At 39.2% G+C, this 23,706-nt stretch overlaps 1 protein-coding gene across 3 annotated transcripts in view; it reads right to left on the reverse strand.

The window, feature by feature from the left end:
* Positions 1–589: 589 nt before the first annotated feature.
* The window catches only part of KCNMB2 (potassium calcium-activated channel subfamily M regulatory beta subunit 2), a 240,228-nt gene continuing 217,111 nt past the window's right edge, over positions 590–23,706 (reverse strand). For all 3 annotated transcript variants that reach the window (XM_019463217.2, XM_053903620.1, XM_053903619.1), the window contains exons 3-5: positions 19,261–19,431; positions 16,679–16,874; positions 590–2,381 (exon numbers count right to left, since the gene is read on the reverse strand). In XM_019463217.2, coding sequence (XP_019318762.1) covers positions 2,097–2,381; positions 16,679–16,874; positions 19,261–19,431 — 652 coding nt within the window. In that variant the 3' untranslated portion in view covers positions 590–2,096. The remainder of the gene's footprint in view (positions 2,382–16,678; positions 16,875–19,260; positions 19,432–23,706) is intronic.

Here is a 23,706-nt window from a genome sequence, read left to right on the forward strand (position 1 = left end):
TTCTATAGAATGGGAAAATAATAATGCTCCCTCCAATAGGATTGTAATAAAGATTAAATTAGCTAACCCATGCAAAGCATTTAAGATATTATTATTATTCCCAGTTCATTCTCCTTTAATAATGAGCATTTAATTGTGGATACATTTAAATTACTTGAAGGGGCCGTTGTTTTACTGGAACTTAGAGGGCACTAGTTAACTTCTTTTTGGTGTCTTTATTTTGAGATTTCTTCATTCTTCTCTGAAACATTAGTTGGGAATTTTTAATTACAAGTCCGAGAAAAAAAAAAAAGTCATCTTTGGATTACTTGAAGGGAAGCTCAAGAAATATTGAAGATTATAAATTTTTAGCTCCACGATTTTTCTATCATCTTCAGAATTATGTTTTTAGAGTAAGAGTCGAATTTTCCATCATATTTTCCAAATATTCATAATATTGCTTGAAAGTTTTATGTGTTTGGATGTCAAAGGGACTTTCTTTATAATCTCTTTAAATGCTGTAAATGTAGTGAATCATAGGTTTTTGGACCGCCATGGGCTTGTCAGCTTAGAACAGAACGCAAGAGGTATTCAAATCTTGCTGATGTCATGGATTTTTGTTTAAATTTTAATTACACATTTGAAGTCCTGATTATACCCTAAGGATTTATGTGCTTATGGAAAGTCAAACTATGAATTACAGTATTACAGGATATTTTCCACTTCATCAGATTAGTTTCACTATTCATTCCACAAATATGTTTTGTAAAATTTTCCAATTTGTAGAAAACTTTGATACTACATTACAAAAGGGTACTTAAATATAGATGAGAAAGATAGATGTATGTCTTTCCCTTTTGATATTGATGTTAAATAAAAGATGGAATGTTTTTGTTTAAAATCAGTCCCTCATTCCACCCCGCCCCCCTCAACACAATAAGTAAATGGCATTGTGAACAAAGTCTTCCTTTAGAGCTGTTACTCATTTTAAGTGTGTGTTAGGAAAAAAGTCTACTCTGTGTATAAAATCTAGCAAAAAATAAGAGAATTGTAAATAGAAAAATAAAACATGTAGAGGAGACAAATATTCTGTGCACATAGTTTTAAAATCCCAATGGGGAACACTTGTCAGAAAGAGAGACTACATACTCGTTAAGTTAAACATAAATTCCCAAAGAGTAACATTGCAATATGTTAATTTGCCACAGTAGATTTACCCACTGAAATCAGTCTACCAGTCTTGGCCAGCAAGTAGGATCTTAATTTTACCATCTAACAGTTGACTTGAAATAGAATAAAGATTTTCACATAAATATCTTAGTGACATAGACTTTCCTGGATTGCAGTGGTGCACCTACTCAACATTCAGTCAATTCACAGGTAATGAAACTCTTTGTAAGTGTTATCTCCTCACACAGTAGCAGGGTCTTAAATGGAAAAGGGCTCTGTTCATTTTCTATTTAAATCACAGGAAGAGATTATAGAATCAGTTGATGAAAACAGCTTATTTTTGGAAATCAGTTAAAAAATCTGAAGTTATGAATAGAAAATAATAAAAGAGAAATAACTGTCTGGGTTTTCTCCCTTCTTTACAGTGATATGGTAGAAATATAAGGAAAATGCTTAACATCCTTTAGTTAGGAAATCTGGTCCCTTCACTTGCTACAGGGCTCAGTTTTGAGTAAGAAAAGAAAGAACATTTTTGGCTGCAGCTTTAGTAAACAATGAATGATGAAAAATATTGCAGAAATGTCTTCAAGAGATCTGACAATTGAGAACACAGACCTTATCGTGTTGATATTGTCTACATTCCTCCACAAAGCTTGGCAAATGAATAACTGAGCCCTGTTTTGGCAGAACGAGAGAAGGAAGTACTAGTTCCAGCATCAAAACAAGATAATGAAAACAACCAACCAACACAAAACAGTTATTTCTTCTCCTGAATAATAAAGACATCATGTTTGCATATAGAACAGCTTTTGCATTATTGCTCTACATATAAGAATATATTAAGGAACTCATAACAGACTGCACATTACAAACTTAAGGTTCTTTGGTGAAGAATGAAAGAAAACAGTATTTGAGCTTTAAAGAAAATGATCTCATCCCTTTTGCTTTTATCTATTGATCCGTTGGATCCTCTCACAGAGCAGGGAGAGGTACTGTGTGAGTTTCACCATGGCTACAATCACCACGCCCCCAGCCATCATACATGTTGGCCAGAACAGTGAATGGAACAGCACGTTGGAACTGTAGAGTTTGGTGAGGATGACGCTCTTCTGGTTTCCTTCTGGGTCGGAATAGCAGGAGAAGTGTTGATACTTCCTGAAGTTTTCCATGACAACATTCACCAGGGACATGGATTCTTCAAAATTTTTTCCACACTTAGGTATATAGGAGCACTGTGGAAAATGAGATAAACTGTCACCAGAAGATACTTTCTTTGTGTATTTATGTATGTCTGGTTCTGGGAGGGGATGGGATATTGAGGTCAGCTTAATGAGCTGTGAAATAATCATGATGGTTTTTCTTCTTGTATTCAAACCAGTGCCTCCAGAAACCCTAAGATCTCACACAGTAATGAAGACAATGTTTTTGGGTATCTGACCCACATGGACCTAAATAGTTCACCCATGTATAGTTTGATTATTGATTAGAATTGGATGACTCCAATGGATTCTTTTCACCGTAGCATGGTGAGTTTTAATTATTCCCTACTGAACACACTTTTCCATGGAATCAGAATGTCAATTTCTGTCTTTTGTCTATCCACGGCTGTCCATATAATATCAAAAGCTACCAGTTCTCTCAGGGCAAGTAGTTTATTCTCTTTTTGCTTGGCTTACTTTATTCAGCCAAGTCACCTTGGTCACCTTGCTATAGTAGCCAAGGAAATAGCTATACCTCTGGTGAGTTGCTGAAAAAGAATCCTGGAAAGGGTAGAGATACTGACTAGTTAAAGAGCCGTGATGAATTGTTCATGCTCAGTGAGCATGATAGCATGACAAAGCAACTTTTTCCATAAGCCAGGGAAAAATAAAACAGAACCAAATGAGTTTTCTCTTCAAGCAGCGCTCATCTGAAAATTTACACTATATTTCCTTTGAACTTTTCCCCTCTCTTATCTTTACTGTTGTATCTCTTCTACATGTCTCTCCTTTCCTCCTACATACTTATATTCTTGGATTGCTTTCTTTGTGTCTCTTTTTCTTCCCTGCCTTGCCCCGACTCCTCACCTCACTTTATATTTTCTGCTCTGTTCCCTCTGCTTGTCCTTTCTTTCTCTTCCCCACTTCTCTATGTACAGATGGAATTAAAGAACTTTGAGTTTTTATTATTTATTGCATATACTTTGGAACCATTTTTTCCTAATTTAAAAAGCAGTCTTCAAGGAGATGAAATCTCTGTGCCCCTTTTCCCTTGGCCTGTCAATGGGCAGTGACAAAACTGATTTTTTAAAAAGTTAGGAAAAAAGTGATTGAAAGAAATCTATTCAAACCCCCTCCTGCCTTCCCACCCCAGCCACCCTTACAGACAAAACTCACAGGGATCTGCACTAGGCCCTAACTCTTTGTTTTTCTAGATCCCAGGGCATTACATTCTTAGAAAATCGACCCCAACTACAAAACATGTTTTTCTCTAGCCTGACCACAACACACATCCCAGATGAGCCCCAGTCAGAACCCCTTGAGAAACCTGCCCCCTCTTGCTCCACTGGCCACGAGTTGACCCCGGCCCCACATTCTCCCCAGAGGATAGCTGCAACCCTTTCACATCCTTCAAAACACCTTAAAAGGCCCAGCCTAACAGAAATGTGGGCTGGCCTCTCTCCTCCCTTGAAGAGTAAATAAACTCTTGTCTTGCTTGTTGCTTCACTCCGTGCAATTCTTTGCCACCTGTGTCACTGGCCACCCTAACAGTGATTTAAGTCACTTTCCAGGGAGATGTGTGAGTCCTTAGCTAACTCTTTCCCCTCTTTATCATAATTGCCTTTCAACAGGAAAAAAAAAATCCCTGCCTTATTGTTATACACATTATCAAATGATTAATTTAACTGATTTTTCTGAATTGAATTGGTTTGTGACAAGATCACTGCTAATCTATATAATGTTTTGGTGTAAATTAGACAGCTGTGTCCCCTCTTTGGAACACTATTATTTTTCTGTCAAAAAATTGTCCTAATACACTTATTTTATGAAAAAGCCTCACATATTTTACTGCTATTGCCAACTTACAAGTTGTGCTTACAAATATTCACATCTATGACTTTTTACAGTGTGACTGGTATCCCAAAGGTTGTGCAGTGCATAACTCACACAACTGTATGTGGAGACACAAAATGAGGTGCGGTATTGTTGACCTTTAAGGTACATTCTGGAATTCCAGAACAATTTAGACCTGTAGATTTCACAGGAAAAAAAAATATAAAAAAGAAATGGAATGGGTTTCGCTAATGGAGTATGTTTGGATTACTCTTTTTCCCTTATTTTGTTTACAGTGCTGTAATCATTGGATTCTTTGACTATAAACAGCAGGAAGAGTCTTACTTAGTTAAGAATGGAGTATGCTGGTATTAATCGTAAACCAGGCTTAAAGTAATGTTCTCATAGCAGGGCTGGTTGACACCTTCCCATGTAATCAGCTAAGAATAAATGTGAGTACACTCACAATATGAGTACAGCAGAGAGCTGGCACTAGAACAACATTAAGGGTCTGAAAGTAGCTCCAAAAAAGCAGAATTTCTCAGTGAGTTACAAGTTAGTACAAAATTAGCCTATGACTCCATGAAACAAATTTTCTACCAGTTGGATGCCTTTTGGATCAAAAGAGTTTAAGGCAGGATGGAGATACCTACCTTTGTTATTTTTTTCTTCTTCAAAGCTCCCTCATGTCTTTATAGCTTTAAAAAATGTTTTCTGAAGCAAAGCATTAAAGACATCACAGACAAGCCATTTGTAGTTGAATTTGAACAGAGCCAATTTAGATCATAAACGCATCAGGCTTCTGTATATTTTTGTGCCAAGACAGTTTATAGTAGTGGTTTCAGTGGTTAACGGTACCAAATTATTGAAATGATCTCAGTAAAATTGGCATTCCATTAAAATGGAGTTTTTCTTATGCTCTTGTGAATTGATCTGGCTTAAAAAAATTGTTTTTTGAAGAAACATTTGTCAGTCAAATAACAATAATTCTGTCACTAGGTAAGATTCTTTCAAGTAAAATGAGATGTAAAGTATTAAAAAGTTTTTTTAAAATTTATTTTGAGACAGAGAGAGAGAGAGAGAGAACGAGCAGGGGAGGGGCACAGGGAGAGGGAGAGAGAGAATCCCAAGCAGACTCCATGCTGTCAGCACAGAGCCTGATGCAGGGCTTGATCCCACGAACTATGAGACCATGACCTGAGGCAAAATTAAGAGTTAGATGCTTAGCCGACAGAGCCACCCAGGCGTCCTGATATAAAGTACTTTTGAGACTGTCTAGGAAGGATCTAGTACAGGTTTACTATTCCTTATTAAAGTTTCAAACTATCAGGGTCTCATATACGTTTGGAATGGCCAGATAAGGCATGTTCTATAGAGATTGGACTGACTCTGCCAGTGTCAATCATTCATTTACTTTTATTATTGATGAATCCTTCTTTTGTCATGACCAATGCATGCGGTAGCATAATGAGCTCAAGCTGTGTTCAGGAGATCTGGTTACTGTGTTTCTATAGGCAATTTACTTGGCTCCTCAGAATCAACTTCTTTATCTGTACAAAGGGGTTAACAGAGCCTTCCGGGCAGGCTTTGTGTGAAGAGCAAATGATGAATATGCCTAAAGCCTCAATACATTTTCATTTATGTACTTTCTTATTGGAATATCACATTGTCCACATGATCTTCTAAAGTCTTCAACCAAGTGCCGCATACTAAACTACGAAACTTCTAAGAAGGGCAAAATTATTAGTTATGTGGTTTTCACAGGGGGAGTGCCGTTCAATGGCTTTTATGTTATGGTCCTTGCTTTTGTGTCCCAGGAGAGTTGACATTATGCTGAATCCTACACTAGGATTCTAGGTTTCTGTCTCTATGGCTCAAACTTAGCCATGTGTACATTCCTGAGGCTGGTGTGAATTTGGGGTGAAGGTTTAATGATCTTATGATTTTATCACATGCTTGGAGGATCATTTTCTGTGTTTGGTTTAAAATACGCAGAATGCATTTCAGCATATGGAAACTTTACTAAGTGATCTATGTTTATTTGGAAAATATAATGTGGATTGAAAAGATAAAAATCCCAGCATTTTAGATCATTTCTTTTTTTAGTGGGAGGGGTGGGTTAGGAAAGATTTAACTTTTAGACTCTGCATGATATATATGATAAAGGAACATATGAGTTATAATTTTATACACACAACACACTTAAGTACTAATAAAAATATGGTAATTTTTTTACCATGGCCTTGAGTCATTCTTTCTTTTGTGTTTTAACATATGAATATATAAACCTTTCAAGCCTCTGAGATGCTCATTCAGTGGAAGACATAGTCTCACATACCTGTTCTCAATCCTGAGTTTTGTTAAAAAATCTTATTGCTTTCCCAAGTCCCTTAAATTCTCTTTGGTATTGAAAACCATCAAGCTGGCTCAGGGGTATGGCCTTTCCTCTCTTAGCTGAAGAAACCTGGGTCCTGACAACTTGTCTTGTGGCCCTTACATGGCAATGAAGACCCAGCATTGCATATTTTCTACAATTCTTTGAAAAGTGGCTGAAAATTCGCTTTTATTAACCTCACTTCCAGAATCTTTGATATCACTGGAGTTATTTTTATTCTGATGATGGACAGAAGTTTTGAGGAACTATCTGTTGGGCTTTGCTTAGACATGCTTTGCTAAGCATGTATAAAGTAAATAGTGACAGGCCTTCACCCTAAACATAAAAGGTGTGGGGAGAAGTGGGGGGCAGTGGGAAGGGGATGGTTTGGCTGAGTAACCTCACTGGCCAGTCTCTCTTTTTTATATTCGTAGGAAAGGGGCTATCAAGGGGCCTCAAGGGAAGGGTTTGTTCTTCATTTGTTCTTTTACAAAAAGAGAAGAGTTTTATTTCAGAGAGTGGTTAGAAGTTTAATGAAATCCAATCAGTGTTGAATGTCTCTAATGTGCCTGATGGCATGCTAGACACAGGCATCAAAAACGTAAATAATAGGGGCACCTTGGTGGCTCAGTTAGTTGAGCATCCAACTTTGGCTCAGGTTATGATCTCATGATTCATAAGTTTGAACCCTGCATTGCTCTCTGTGCTGATAGCTCAGAGCCTGGAACCTAGCCTGCTTCAGATTCTGTGTCTCCCTTTCTCTGCCCTGCCCCCGCCCCCATCCTCTCCTTCCTGCTTGTTTTCTCTCTCTCTCTCAAAAATAAGTAAACATTAAAAAAACATAAATAACACAAGGCAGATCATTAGAAAGAAACAGGAAGAGGTTATAAAGCAAGGATGGGGTGATAACAGTGGGACCAGGAATGAAGCTAATGAGGTTTTCAGTAAAGATATATCCTCCATGGGGGGGACCACGAATTTGCTCTCAGAACTTGTTAGTAGCCAGGGCATCCTAAGCCCACCATGGCCATGAGATAAAAACATAAAGATTGCTAATGTGAAACATAGATATTCTTGGTTCTAGAGTCAGATGGAATTGTTTCTCATGTCCTCAAACAACGAATGTCCTGCATGTGGTGATGAAGCTGGTCCACTGTGTGACATGCCAGGGTTTGTGTTCTGTGCTGGAGAAGAAGAAAGGATCCGCATGTTGAGAGAATATAGAGATCACCTGCTGGAAGCCCTGGGTTACTCCAGTCCACAAGTGTATTTTAAACTTTTGAGTTTTTTGGATATAAGTGATGGACAAAAGAGATGAGAGAGAGAGTCAGTCGGGATGTTTTCTTTCCCTTTTGAGACTTCTTGTTCCTTATCGTGGCTTCTAAAAAAAAGTGAATCCCAAAAAATCCCACAGAATCTACTGTCTGCTTGATCTTGGCAAGCGGGACTGTTTGAATTGTTTGCAAGAGGAAAGGAAAACAGCATTCACACTCTGCTATGCGCTAATGTTCCTTTCAGTATCGAGACACAGGTCCCTCCGGAGAGAAGTGTTCCTTTCTTGTGTTTCCCAGAGCTGCCACGCTGTTACGGCATTTCTGCCTGATTTGAAGTAGAGAAGAAGCTAAAAGGACCCAGGAAGTCTACTAACTAAATACAAGCCACCTGAAGTCTTGAGATTAGTCAATACCCAAGATGGCTAAACCACAGAGGCATCCCCCTTCCCAGTTCACAGTGTATCCAGTTAGGATTAGAGTAAGTCAGACACGTCCTCTGACCTTGCCCTTTGACATGATCTTCTTTCTCAGCAGTTGGAAAGGAATAGATTATGTCTCCATGCTTTTCTTCTTGATGCTTAGTTCAGGGTCCTTTTGGGCACATTCTTTCATTTCTGCACAAAGGTGCCCTGGGATGTCCCAGAATTCAGTTTTGGCAAGAAGTGACTAAACTTTGTCAATCATAAAAGCATTTCTGAATCTCTGGTCCATAGGTAGCTTCAGCAAAATCTCCTAGATATCCTTCAATTTAAAGTGCTAATTATGGGGATTTCATACGTCACATTTCCAGGCATGTCTTCTGCCCCCTTTCAGGGTTCACTTCTATCTGTTTAGTATCTATTCTTGGAAACTGGTGATGAATACACAGCCCTGACCTTCCCCATGGATCACAGATAATTCTACTCTGGGTGCGATGACCTTTTGCTTCTAAGCAGCTCTTGGGATATGATGGAATGGCATGGATTCTCACCTGTACACTAAAACGTATTATCAGAGGATAAATATTTCATAGAATTAGATTTTTCGTCCTCTCAAGGGGATGCTCTCATGTTTTCCTCTTTAACAGTAGGATGAGATGAAGAGACTTCGAGTTTTATTCAGACCTAATTAGTGAATGTGTGACTTTAGGAAAATTATTTCATTTTCTGAGCTCAGTTCCATTACTGCAAAAAGTGAAGATAATAGTGGTACCTAAAATGTGGGGTTGCTGCTGTAATTAAGTAAGTTCAGGGGCGCTTGGGTGGCTCAGTCGGTTAAGCATCCGACTTCGGCTCAGGTCATGATCTCGCGGTCCGTGAGCTCGAGCCCTGCGTCGGGCTCTGTGCTGACAGCTCAGAGCCTGGAGCCTGTTTCAGATTCCGTGTCTCCCTCTCTCTCTGGCCCTCCCCCGTTAATGCTCTGTCTCTCTCTGTCTCAAAAATAAAATAAACGTTAAAAAAAAATAAGTGAGTTCATGTAAAATATTTAATATGATACAGTGCCTGGAACATTGTAAACTCTTGATAAAATCTGACTGTTGTTTTAGGAGTATGGTTTTAGTCAGGATTAAATGAGATGATCTTTGTAAAGTTCTTAGCATAGTGCTAGGGACACTATACATGGCAGACATTTGACAAATATCAGATTCTTTTCTTTCCTGTCTAGATTTTCAACTTCACTTGTACCCTTTTACCCTTCTTCCCTTTTACCCTTACCCTACCAATACAATGTAGAGGACTTTAGTGCTTCCAAACTTTGCTTAGGATTTTGGGATCTTACAGCATCTACATTCAAAGTTACATAAAGTCTTGTTCTGCCACTGTCTGGAGACATTTTTAGTTGTCACAATTGGAGAGGGGAGGATGCTAGACATCTAGGGGGCAGAGACCAGGTATCCTACATTGAACAGGACAGAAGCCACCCTCACAGAATGACAAAGAACTATCCCCTGCGCCCCCACATCCCCAAATATCGATAGTGCTGAGGTTGAGAAATCCCTGTCTAGATATGTATATTCTCTGCATTTTGTAAACCCCAAAAGCTTCAAAATGACAAAGTGAGGGACAATGGTGAGTTTGGAGTTGCAAATAATTGATTAGTTTATAGAACTTATTACATCAATAATAGCTGTCTTCCCTATGACAATTGTACATAAAATATAATATAATATGGTACTATCCCACATAACCAAAGAATGGATGTGATATTGCGATTTATAATAAGAAATAAATATTTGTTCTTTGTCCCTGTTTCTGGAACAGAGCTCCTAAAACCCTTGGAATTTCCTAAGTGATAAGAGCTATAAAGGCGTCTTTTGTTAGATTAATAAGGTGACTTTGGGACCACACTTACGGATTGGGGCTGGCTGCCAGGAGAACCACCTATGTGATTAGAGTATTAGAATGTTCAGTCTTACCCCCCTGACCTCCTGGGAGAAGGGCTGGAGAGTGAATCAACTGCCAATGGCTGATGGATTAATTAATCATGCCTATATAATGAAGCCTCCATAAAAACCCAAAGGACAGGGTTAGGAGAGCTTCCGGGTTGATGAACGCATGGAGATTTGGGGAGAATGGCATGCTTGGAGCAGCTCTGTGCCCTTCCCCATACTTTGCCCTATATGTCTCTTGCATCTGGATGTTCCTGAGTTCTATAATTTTAAAACAACCTGGGAATCGAATAAGCAAAATGTGTCTCTGCATCTGTGAGCTACTCTAGCAAATTAATTGAACTTAAGGAAGGGGTTGCTGGAATCTCTGACAACCTGGGCTTGTGACTGGCATCTGAACTCGAGGTGGGGGCAGTCTTTTGGAACAGGCTCTTAATGTAAGGAATCTAATGCTATCTCTGGGTAGATAGTGTCAGATTTGAGTTGAATTGTAGGACACTCAGCTGGTTTTGGAGGATTACTTGATGGTGTGGGAAACACCATCTCTTCCCGCCCCACGCACATTGGCATTGAGTTCAGAACCCCTTTAATGGATACGTTTTCTTGTTTTATACCAAATTTCATTTTAAATCCACTCTCAAACTACAGAGTCATGTTTTGAGAATCCCTGGTGGGCAGAATAGGTTTTAAACTTCCAAAGGAGATCAGCATTGAGGAATTTAACAACCATAGTGAATTAATCATCAGCCACTGTTTGTGATTCCTCTGACAGCCTTGCGGCCTTGAGAGGCAGAGGCCCTTGAGCCCACTTGCAGCAAACAGGAACAGTCAGCCAATTGCTCTACAAGAGCATGCCAGCTTATCAGCTTAAGCAGCTCCAACTGTAATATTGACAAGAGGCTGGGCACTGGGTTTAAAGGCTTAAAAAAAAAAAAAAGAATATATGAGAGATTGAAAATTTAAAAATAAAATTCTTTTGGATATTTTCTACAAAGATACAGACAGCCTGACTGATATCCTTTTGCCTCCTGTTTTCTCAGATCAAACATGGTCAGTGGTGACTTATGTATCTCAATAAAACAATACCCATTTCTTGGCAACTCTGGGGCAGACTGTAAGCTTGTGGGAGGGTAATAGGAAGGAGAGCTCCACATAGAGAATATTTTTATGTTTTCTATAGGAATATCCTGAATACTCCCCATGTTGCATGAAGAGTGGTTTAATGACCTTCTGATGTGGAGGTAACTGTATTTTCAATATATATACTTGTTTTTTTTTCTAAATGTTTATTAATTTTTGAGAGAGAGACAGAGACAGAGACAGAGTGTGAGCAGGGGAGAGGCAGAAAGAGAGGAGACATAGAATCTGAAGCAGGCTCCAGGCTCTGAGTTGTTAGCAGAGAGCCCTACGCGGGGTTTGAACTCACAAATTGCGACATCATGACCTGAGTCAAAGTCGGATGCTTAATTGATTGACTTAACTCAAGTGCCCCCCAAATATGCTTCTGATTAAAGGCAGAGGACAGCTGTCCAGAGCGTGAAGAGCTGTGGGGCCAGAAGGGTGAGCCACCTTTGGTGCCACCTTTCCCTTGGGAGTATGTGCTGATTCTAGAAGGGGACTGAAAGCCTAGAAAGCTTAACAGAATTTTTGACAGCCTTGCAGAGGTAGGGGCAGGAACCATCATTGAAGATCTATCAGGTAGGGGCCCCAATGACCTCCCCCCCCATTCACTGTATTGGGACCTTGAAGGGACTGCATTCTAGGAATAATGGCAACCTGAAGTATATCTCCAAAGGGACTTCAATTCAGACTTGTATATCTCAGTTTATGAAGTCAGAATGACATGATCACGTACAGAAACAAATAGAAATACTATTTGGAAAAGATGACATCATGACATCATCCCAGGCTTAAAATTATTTTTATAAATAATTTTGCAAATGTGACACCTGATAAGAAATAACTAGATATTACAAGACAAACATGAAAACATACAAGAGAAGAAAAGAAAATAACACATTAGTGTCTCTGGATATTGAAGTCATGAAGATAAACTTTAAAATAACTATAATTTTACTTTTAATGTTGAAGGATTTAAAAGACAAGCATGAGATATTTCATAAAACTAGAAATGATAAAACAGACTCAAATGGATATTCCCAAAATGAAAAATACAATACGAGAAACTAAGAACCCAATGGGTAGGTTTAACAGTAGGTTTGTCAAAGCTGAGGAATGAATTACAAATTAGAAGATAGGTCAGTATTGGGGATGAAGCACTGAGAGATTAAACAGAGGATAGCTACAAAAAAGAGAGATATGGCCAGTATGAGTGCCAAAAGGAGAAACAGGAGCGAATCAAAGTAGAGAATATTTGATGAAATACTGACTGAGAACTTTCTGAAATTGAGGAAAAACATCAAGGAACCGCAAAAGAAGCCCTGGGAAGCAGTAAGCAGGCTAAATAAAAATAAATGCACTCTCTGCCACTTAAGAGTTAAACTATACAAAACCAAATAAAATGATCTGTAAAATAAACCAAGATTAGCTTCAAAGAAGCAGCAATTAGACTGAGAGTTGATTTCTAAATAGTAATAAAGCTTACCAGAAGACAATGGAATGTTTCTGATGTGCAGAAACAAAATAACAGCCAAGTTCAGATTTTAGGCTCAGTGAATGTATCCTTCAAGAATAAAAATGAAATAAAAATATTTTCAAACAAATGAAAGCTGAGATAATGCTTTAGAGCAGATACTGCACTAAGCAAATACTGAAGAGTATTCTTTATGTAGTAGAAAAATGATCCTAGATGGAAAAACAGAGATAAAGGAAGGAATGAATGATAATAAAAATAGAGAATCATGAGGACACATCTAAATGAATATCTACCACCTACAAAAACAATAATAATGTCTGCATGAATTTAAAGTGTATATAGAAGGGGTGCCTGGGTGGCTCAGTCGGTTGAGTGTCTGACTTCGGCTCAGGTCATGATCTCGTGGTCTGTGAGTTCGAGCCCCATGTCGAGCTCTGTGCTGACAGCGCAGAGCCTGGAGCCTGTTTTGGATTCTGTGTCTCCCTCTCTCTCTGCTCCTCCCCTGCTTGTGCTCTCTCTCTCGCTCTCAAAAATAAATAAACATTAAGAAAAAAAAAGTATATATAGAATAAAATAATAATACATACCTTGGGAAGATAGTAAGTAGGAGTTAAGATGTTTTAATGTCCTTAGTCAATATCACAAGTTGTAATCTGTAGGCTAAATCCTAAAAGAATACTAATACAAAAGATAACATCCAAGAAAAAAAGGGGGGGATGAGATTATAAAATAATCCAGTGAGGAAAATGTGGTCTTTTCATAAATTGACTTGGGCAAATGGCTATCCACATGAGAAAAAAAGAGAAACCCAGAAACCAGGCTGGAGGGAAGGTGGGTGGGGGATGGTTCTAAATGGGTGATAGGCATTAAGGAGGGCACTTGTGATGAGTACTTGGTGTTACATGTAAGTGATGAATCACTAAATTCTACTCCTGAAACCAATACTATACTCTATGCTAACCAACTTGAATTTAAATAAAGTCTTGGGAAGCCAGGGGGTGAGGGTGTGTGGGGAGTGGCGGGTGTGGTGGTGGGAGGTGGTGGCTGGAGGGTGGGGGGGTGTGGGGTGGGGGCAGTGGAAAGAAACCACTTTCATAAAAATCAATTCCAGGCAGATCGTATTCTAAATATGAAAGGAGAAATAATGACATTTCTCAAAGATAATTTAGGAGAGTGAGTTCATGAACTCAGGATAGGTAAAGACTCTTAAACAGGACAAAAAAATACCAGAAAAACAAAACAAACCAAAAAAACCTCCCCAAAACCCAAACACCAAAACAACAACCACCACAACAGCAAAAACAGACTGACAAAAAAATTTGTCTATTCTGAAATTAGAAAGCTCTTTCATTCAAAGACATCATGAAGAAATTGAAAAGGCCACAGAATGAGAGAAGTTATTTACAATGCATGTAACCAACAGAGGTTCATATCTAGTTATAGAGAATTCCTACAATGAATATGAAGAAGAAATAATCTGATAGAAAAATGGACAAGGGACTTCAACAGACATTGTACAAAAGAGAACATCCAAATGGCCAATAAATAAATGAAAAGGAATGTGACAATATTAGTCATCAGAATCCCAAAGAAATATCAGTACATTAGCTAAAGTTAAAATTGCAGATGATAGCGATGTCAGTAAGGATTTGAAACAATAAAAACTCTCATATCTTTAGAGTTGGTGGGAGTGTAGCTGGGCAGGCACTTTGGAAAACCATTTGATATTATCTACTAAACTTTCAGATGTGTGTACCCTCTGATCTAGATATTTCATTCCCAGGTTTATATCTGCCAGAAATGTGCATGCTTGTGCACCAAGAGACATAAAGAAGAATATTCATGGCAGAATTATTTGTAATAGCCCCAAACTGTACAGGACTCAAAATGTCCATCAGCAGTAGAATGGATAAATAAAGTGGCATGGTCATACAGTGGGATATGATATGTAATGGAAATGAATGAATGGTCACCAAGTGGAATGGCTCTAACAAACCTAAGTATAATGTGAAAGAAGTCAGACACAAAGGGAAATATTCTGTATAATTCCATTTATATCAGGTTTAAAAACCAGGCAAAACTAAAAGATAATGTTTAAGGATATAGGCTTAGGTGATAACACTACAAAGAAAAATTTAAAAAAGTAATTACCATATTGTCAGGATGGTTGTTATCTTTGGCAAGAGACAGCCTATTATTGAGAGGGTACGTGAGGGGTATTTTTGCGGTGCAGGAAATGTTTTATTTCTTTACCCTCGTGGTGGTCTCTGTGATGAATACTTGAGCTGCACTCTTTGATTTCTTGCGTGTTTCTGTATGTTATAATCCACGGTTAAAAACAAGGTAATGGGGCAAATAAACCAAACAATGACCTAGTATCATGCTGACAACAGACAGATACTGGTCCTAAATTTTTAACTGAGACTTTCTATGGTAGGTTCACTCCCTGTTTATAGCCTAAATAATGAATTCACAGGGCTGTAGTGATAAAATGTCAAAATGAGGAAAGGGAAATTTGTCCTACTTTTTGATGCCTCTTCAACTTTGGCCAATTTCCAGTTCCACAGAGATCTGAGAGTTTTATAGGCATTTGCCATTACAGGTCAGTTTTGATTTAAAGATCTGACTTGAGGGAAGATCTTGAAAAACAAACACTTGTGCAAGAGCCAAGCTTTATGTATTTGCAGAACAGGGTTAGGATTGGTATTACTTGTAGCTGCCACAAACGAAAGGAAATCAGAGCAGACATTTTCAAACGATGGTCTCTGAAATATTCATTATGTTCAGTCCTCAGAGATATCTGCAAGGATTCTTTCAAGTTATTGTGGCCAAAATGCAAGGTGGATTTTCTTCCTTTGTGTCCATATAACACAAAACAGGTCCGATGTTCTAGTGTCTAATTTCCAAACTACTGCATTTTTTTCAATACATATAACCTGTATCATTTAGGTGCTGATAATTGTGATGGAAATAAAAGTTTTTACAGAAACAGTACGGTTCATGAGGCTTGTATCCTAGTAATGAGAGCCAGTTATCCTACTGGAGAGTGACATCAGGTGGTCTTGGCATATCTAAATTGCTACCATAAATCCTATACTCAATATATTTAACTTAACATTGATAATAGCAGGTTGGTCCTGCTGACACGTTACTCATCATCTCAGACCTTAGAAATGCAAGTGTTCTGTACAGCTTTCACACAATACACTTTTGTTGTCCATCTACCTTGTGGAGTTGAATATATCGGCTCTAGAAAATTCAGCCTCTCTGAACTTAGTGCATATGAGAAGAGAAACACAGACACACACACCGTGACCATGGATTGAAGGTCTCCCCTGTGCCAAGGACCATGGTCTGCTGCACACTTTACATACACAGCTCTGATTCTCCAAATGACTTTGCAAGATGGCCATTGTTGTTTCTCCTTTTAGAGAAAAGGAAGCTGAAGCTCCGAGGGATTAAGTTATGTCCCTGTGGCAATCAAAAGGCAGTTTTACCCTAGTGCTCTCAGGTATATGACGAATACCTCTTTTTTGTTTTTTTGTTTTTGTTTTGGCTTGTACCACTTGGACTAAGCTGCATGTTTGCTTTGAACGACCTAGTCTATTTGTGTAGAAATGATAGGATGTTTACTCTCCTAGATGAAAGTAAAGGGTAAATCCACACTACCACAAAATGGGGGAATGATCTGTCCACAACATGCACAGAAAATAAATGTCTCCCAGGCAAGAGTCAAATAGTTCTGTGAATGGATGAGGCAGGGCCCGCTTTCCAGTGGTATTTTCCTTTGAAATGCCTGCATGGGAGGACTTCAGAGGGCTGAGTGCAGGAGCTCTGTGAGGGTGACCGAAATGCAGTGTGTGTGTGTGTGTGCCAAGCTCCTACCTTCTGATTGATTTTCATGGTCTCTTCGGTGTGGTAGAGAAGGAGCTTTTCACCAGAAGAAGTCAGGTTAACGTACACCTGGAGGCAGGGGTACTGAGAGAGTTTCCAGCAGTCTGGACCACAGCTGAAGGAGCAGTTAAATGTTTCTGTGATGGACGCATTCACCAAGGTGCATTGAGACTCCTCAGTCCACACGCTACAGAGAGAGGGGAGAATAAACACAGGCCCAGACACTAAGGGCGAGGAAGGCATAATCAGAGGGGATCATCTGTTAGCTCCTTAACCTGAAGAATCCAAATCTATCGTACAATCTATTTGTTATAGTTTATGCCTTTGAATTGAGCAGCTTTAGGCAAGGTACAATATAAAGATGGATAAACTGCCTGGCACCTGAAAACTTCCAGTGACTTCTATCAGATGTACTATAATATCCAATGCTTGATTTAAGTTAGATTTTTACTTTTTTATCAAATTCGCTGGTAAGCATAAGGCATCTTTTATATCACACTTGTAGTCACCCTGCATTCCTATCTTGTCAGCCGTCACACCCCAGTCCTCACCTCTGCAGTGTCTGCCTAGTTTGTAGGTAGCAGAGGTGTAAGAGAGAAGCGGAGGGAAGATGGCAGAGGGTGGGCGGACTTGACATCTAACTTGATAGATACGAGGTCAGTGATACATTTCTTTGTATGGTCTTTCTAATAAGGGAGAAAAGATAACTCCACCCTTTCATTGTACCAAAACCGATCACTTGTAGCATCTGTCTTCACCCTAACTGGTGTTTTGTATACATTTCCAAAACTTTATAGGTTGGGTATTGAATTTTTTTAAGGTGAGTTTACTGAGAGTCAGAGAAATCAGGAAACATTCAAGGGCACACAGCTAGTAAAGTGATGGAAATGGCGATTCTACCCAGTCCGGCATTTCTCTAAGGCCCAGGCTTATTCCGTGGTACTGCGCTGACACCCTTTGAACACAGTGGAAGAGAGGCCCTTCCATGGAGATAATGGGTTCATGTCAGTGCCCTGGGAACCTCTATTAGAAAGATCAAAAAAGAAAAAGTAAACAAACCTCCAGCTGCCCATTGGCCAGTTTTCCTTCTAAAATACATGTAATTTTATGATCAAGGGTAACATTTGTGATTAAGAAGAGACACACAAGCAATCAAAGTTTTGCCTCTGGGTATAAGCTGATTACCATTGTGATTGGAAAACAGCACATTTTCTTCACAGATGAATACTCTTTCTTTTTGCTGGACATGTGTTGACTTCCCTTTTCATGTCCAGCTTTATGCTGGAGGCAGGTTACTGGCCCTGACCCCCTCTGGCGTGGCAAATTGTATTTTCCTAGGATATGGATGGTCAGATTTTGCTTATACAAAGGGGAAAAAAAAGTCTTAGATGGTTCTAAGCACAGATGTGAAGATCTGAAAGCGGTTTTGGAAACAGTGAACACTCAGGCCTGAGGCATCAGCGCTTTCATTGAGAAGGAGCACAGCTGAAGGCATCAGAGACACAGAGCAGAGCAGCCACAAATGGGAAAGATGATGCCTTAATTTTAGCAAATTACTGTCTTTCAGCTAGATTTTGCTTCTAAAATGAAAGTATTAATTTAGGTGGATAAATGAATGCCACAAAATGGTTTGATTCTCTTTCAGATCGAAATCTCAATTTTTCATTTGAAAGGGCCTCATTCCTTTGAGCCAAACCACAGTGAGACTTTCCCCATTAGTTACGGCAATGCTGGTCTCCCCTGTGCTCAAAGTGTCCAATGTATGGACAACAGTTAGCTAGAGAGGCTGTGGGGATTTATCATGTGGCTTACTCAGGGGGAATACACTTGCTGTCTCAGTATTTAATTGCCTCCCTATCTATTCAGTAAACCTAGGGCAAATATTAAAATGAAAGGAGTTCAAAATCTGCTACTGTTAAAAGTTGATGCATAGCAGTATTTCTCAGCCTTGACAGCACGTTAGGATTGCCTGGGGGAACTTTGAAAGTTGTTGGTGACTGGGTCCTACTATATGCCATTAAATCTGACCTTCTGGGAGGATGGGGGAGGGGTGACTGAGCATCAGTATTTTTTAAAGTTTCTCAGGAGGTTTAAATGTGCAGTTGAGAACCACTGACATGTGGGGTGATGAAGAGGGGTGTGGGCTGGAAAAGAATGATGGTGGAGAACAGAGGTGTGAAGAGGCAAGAATAGGGACTCTGGGATTAGTGGGATGGGGGTTTGAATCTTACCTCTGCCATATGCTAGAGTTGTGTGATATCAGGAAAATTAGATTTATCTTGAGCCTCAGTTTTGCCATTCTTATAAGGAGCATATTTGTATCATACTGCCTTTATAACATACGTGTGAGCGTTAAGCAAGTCAAGTATGGGAAGGGAAGTTCCTGCACATAGTAGGTAGTACTATTTTTATCATTATTATCCGGTAGCATTATTAAAAATATTACATGCCAGTCACTGCTAATAGTTATTATTGGGAAAGGAGGTGAGGAAGAGGACTTTAGGGTTGATAAGCTATGGGAGAGGAAGGAGGAGAAGACGAACGACCGTGTCCCAACCACCCAATGGCATTACCTCTGCATGTATGAGCGCAGGAGTGTGATTCCCAGCAGAAAGTACATCATGATGGAGCAGACCATCATGGCCAGTCCCAGGAGAATGGCCCGGTCCTCTCCTGCTTTCAGTGCTGTGACAGTTTTCCTTTTGTCCAGGAGGTCGTGGTCCCTGATTTTTTGGTAAATATTTCTGAGGTTGAAAATAATACAGTCTTACATGAAGTTCACAGTTAATCAGCACACTCCTAGAGAGTGGGTAAGTTTCTGCCCATGCTTTCCTTACTTTTCAGAGGAGCCCTCTAAACCTACCTGAATGCAATTGGATCCCACCATGTGACAACTATCTCCCAACACACACATGCACCAACCTTGAGCCGAAACAAGTCCCCCTTCTTTCCTTGGGGCCCATGTCTGGTTGTAAGCACCTTTTTCCTCCTCTTAAATCTGAAGAAAGAAAGCACTTCCTTCAACTCTTAAAAGAATGCTTTTGGATTTGCCATTTAACCTCCAGCTGATCATTATTGATCGTTTTAAACTCTCTGAATACCTAATGGAGCATTAATTCAAATAAATGGCAGTATACCTCAGAAATCTATCAACTTAATACCTTATTTCCCTTCAGTAGTAATAGACAAAAATTATTTTGGTTAACATTTTTCTCAAGTTTAGGGTAGCTTAGGGCGCTGTTGGCTTGAGATTTATAAGCAGTATGAAAATGTGGAGTCGTGACCCAGTCTTTTTTCTCATAGATGTAAACACTTGAGTGAGTTTTGAAAAATGTCAGTCAAGGGCCAGACTGCATAACTTTGACTACTTTTATTAGTATTTTTAAAAAATTTTTACAGCAGAAACATAGAGTAAGAAGGGACATGAGACTGGACCAAACTGGCTCCTGTGTTCAAAATCTGATTTCCCTGCTGACTACCTGTGTGATCAATGCAAGTTCCTCATCCTTTCTGATTCCCAGTTTCCTGCATAGTGGGAATAATGTTTAACTGCATTGTAATGTTTAAATGAGATGACATAAGTAAATCATCCAAGAGAATGACTGACGTGAAGCATTTAACAAGTGCTCCCACTGGAAAATGGGGTAGGGAGCTATAGTTCCGTGACAGGTGCATCGAAGTATCCTAAAATTGCTACAATCTTCCAAGGAATTTCTAAAGGACAGAATGGCAGGGAAATGAATAATGTAGAAAGCTTATGAGCAGAAGACTGGATTTGAAAGAAGATCTGGAAGAGAAGACAAAAAACAAGAAATTGCTGGGCTGCTGGATGCTTGGAGAGATATGTGAGAAGTGTAGGATTTGGTAAAGCAGGTGACTGGGGAAGGAGCAGCTCAGGACTTCCTTTAGTTTCTATTCTGAGAAGCAAGTTTTGGATTGCAGGGGTCCAGGAGTAGGGGTATTGTTGTTGGCCTTTAGGGTCTTTCAAATAGAAAGCTGAAAATGGAGAAGGAAACTCTTAGAGCTTTTTTTTTTTTTTTTTTTTTTTTTTTTTTTAGCTTCAGGCAAAAAAGCCAATATACACAAGAATAACTTCAGATTTTCCTTAAAAATTTTTATCACTAGTTATTCTTGTTGCTTGGAAAAGAAACCAGAGTGAAATCCAGAATGGAACTTTGCAGGGCAAGGAAGAGATGCCTGTTACTTGTACAATTGTGTATATATTCAGGGCTTCTATTTAGGTTTGTGCTCCAGGATGGCCTTACTGATATTGATGGCTGGCATCCTTTTTGGTTGGCTAGTTCATTCTGGACTGGTTGTTAGATATTTTGATTCTCTGTGGAAGTGTGAAAACGTGTATTAGTTTAATATATTTCCAGAAGGTTTTAGGGTAGAGTATTTATTAATTTAGTTATTGGAGTATGAAATTAACCAATTAGCTTATTATTATTTAAAGTTCTTTTCATGAAGTAGTTTATACAAATCTTAATCTTTCCTTAAAGAGTGGGCCCATTGTAGTAGGAGAATCATAGCTAAATAGAAGCCATATTTCTGTGGTCTTGTCCTTCTTGGCTCCCCTCCACCCTCCCTCACTCTGGGCTGCTCATTATCATCATTGCCAGAAGCCCTGAGAGTTCATATCTTTCATTATTCTCCAGTTCCCAAGTCTAGTGCCCCCAGACTAGCTGCTGTTTCTCCATTTGTTTCTCCATTTGTTTCCTGTTTTTTCCTGTTTCTCCATTTGTTTCCTTTTTCTCCATTTGCTGTTTCTCCAAAAGTTTCTCCATTTGTTTCCTGAGATTTCCTTTGGAAAATATAAGATTTATATAAAAGCTCTTTAAACTTGACTCTTTATTAACTTGATTAAAAAAAAAATCTTTTCCCATTAGCAGCTAAAGCCAATAGTAAGCAGGAAGAAACTGAGTGGCTTCAAAGACCTGTTGTAGAAGCACGTGGGTGGCTCAGTTGGTTAAGCATCTGACTCTTGATTTTGGCTCAGGTCATGATCTCACAGTTTGTGAGTTCGAGCCCCGCATCAGGCTCTGTGGTGCTGGCACCAAAACTGCTTGGGATTCTCTCTCTGCCCCTCCCCTGCTTGTGCTCTCTCTCTCTCTCTCTCTCTCAAAATAAATAAATAAACTTAAAAAATAGACCTGTTGTAAAAGTAATGTGATGTTACTAGGCTATTATTTATCAAAATGTATTTAATTCTGATGGCTGCCTTTACAATTTGCATTTCCTGCAGAGGGAAGCCAGCAAAGAGAAAGCAGTAGTCTGACGGTTCCAGAGGATTAGGCTGTTACTCCACATCACTTATGTCAGCCCATATCTGTGAAAGATGCAGTGTAATCAGTCAGTTATGTCACCAGAACAAGAAGCATATAAAAGTGATTCAAATGAGTAATTTAAAAACAAATCACAGTTTGGAAATGGGTGACAAATGATCTTCATATGCTTTGGAATTTCTAAAGATGGAAAATGGTTGGTTTCCACACAGGCCAAAGGTATTTGGGAAATTAGGATATTACTCAGTCAAAAGAAAGTGGATGAGTCGAGTGGGACATACTCATGAAATTTATCAGTAAATTATTATTGAATTCATGGATAAATTAAGGAATGAACAATTTGGAAAAACAAGGAATTCAGTTTAAGTCCACAAATTTATCTCAAGTGCTGGAAGTCTCTATTTCCTGGGGATATGGCCCCTGCCCAAGAAAGGCATGAAAATAAATATCAACAAATAGTGAATTCAATGATGGAGCGATTCACAGAGTGAGTACAGAAGGGAAGTAAGTTCTCTAGCCTGGAGGGAGCAGGACAGGAAGCAATAGGCGTTAAGGTTAGGGAAGGCTTCCTGGAGGTAATGTCTTAAGCAGAATCTTCAAGATTGAATCAGAGTTAACCAAATAAGACAGGGACTCTAGGGTATTTCAAACAGAAGGAATCACATGAAGGAAGGGATGAAGATTTGGAACTGCAAGGCGACTGTCAAAAACTACAAGCATTTTACTATTACATGAATGTGGGACAGGGGATATGGGGCAGGTGAGTTTGGAAAGGCACTAGGTCATGAAGTGTTTTGTAAATCCTTCTAAAGATCTTGGCCTTTGTCCTGTAGTTAACGGGAAGCAGTCAAAGAGTGACATAATCAAAATTGAGTTTCAGAATGATCACTTTGGCTACAGTGTGGAGATTAGATTAGAAATAGAACAAAACAAATCAGAAAGAATTAGGAAATTGTTACTGTAGTGTTGGCAAAGGGTGATAAGGCCTGGATATAGGATTGAAGTAGGATAGATGGAGAGAAAACGATGTATGGAGAAATATGTAGAGGTAAAACTTTAGGGTTTGATGATTGATAGAATGTAGAGGATGATGAGGAAGTCAGAGGAAGGATGTAGATTAGATTTAGGCCCAAGTACTTGGCTTGGATCACTGGGGATTGGTACAACGTGTTAAAACTGGGATTCTTCTGTTCTTACTCTTCAGGGTCCCAAAAAAGGGACTTTTGCTGCCTTGGCTAAGAAGGGAGAGGCTGAGGGTGCATCACAGATTCTCCCACAAGCATAGTGTCCTGAGCTCAGGTGAGGAGTGACTAATCTGACTGATGAGATGGACCAGAGCATGACAGTCATGGGCCAGGTCTATCTTTTGGGTGACTTTGAATGTCATTGTTCATGTATGGCACAATTTTTTAAAAATCCTTTTGGACTTGTCTGTGTTCAGGCCTGGGGTGCCTTGACTTTCCTATCTCTAGGTAGTAAGCCCCAGTGGGGGAGGGCAGTATCCATAGCCAAAACCAAGTGGTCAGTTAGGTGGGCTCTTTCATGCCAAGCTGTCTTCAGTGCTATGTTTCTGGCTTCATACCAGGAAAGCTTGTACTTTGGAAGTTACTGTGCCAGCACTAACAGAGCTGGTATTTCATCTCCCTTTGGTTCTTTGCATTTATTCTCTATGAATCTACCTGAAAGGGGGCAGAGGAGAAATAAGGGAATGAAGGCCAGTACAGTTCAATGAAG

Source organism: Panthera pardus, unplaced genomic scaffold (assembly GCF_024362965.1).
Source record: "Panthera pardus isolate Hobbes unplaced genomic scaffold, ASM2436296v1 HiC_scaffold_16, whole genome shotgun sequence".
NCBI classification, from domain to species: domain Eukaryota; kingdom Metazoa; phylum Chordata; class Mammalia; order Carnivora; family Felidae; genus Panthera; species Panthera pardus.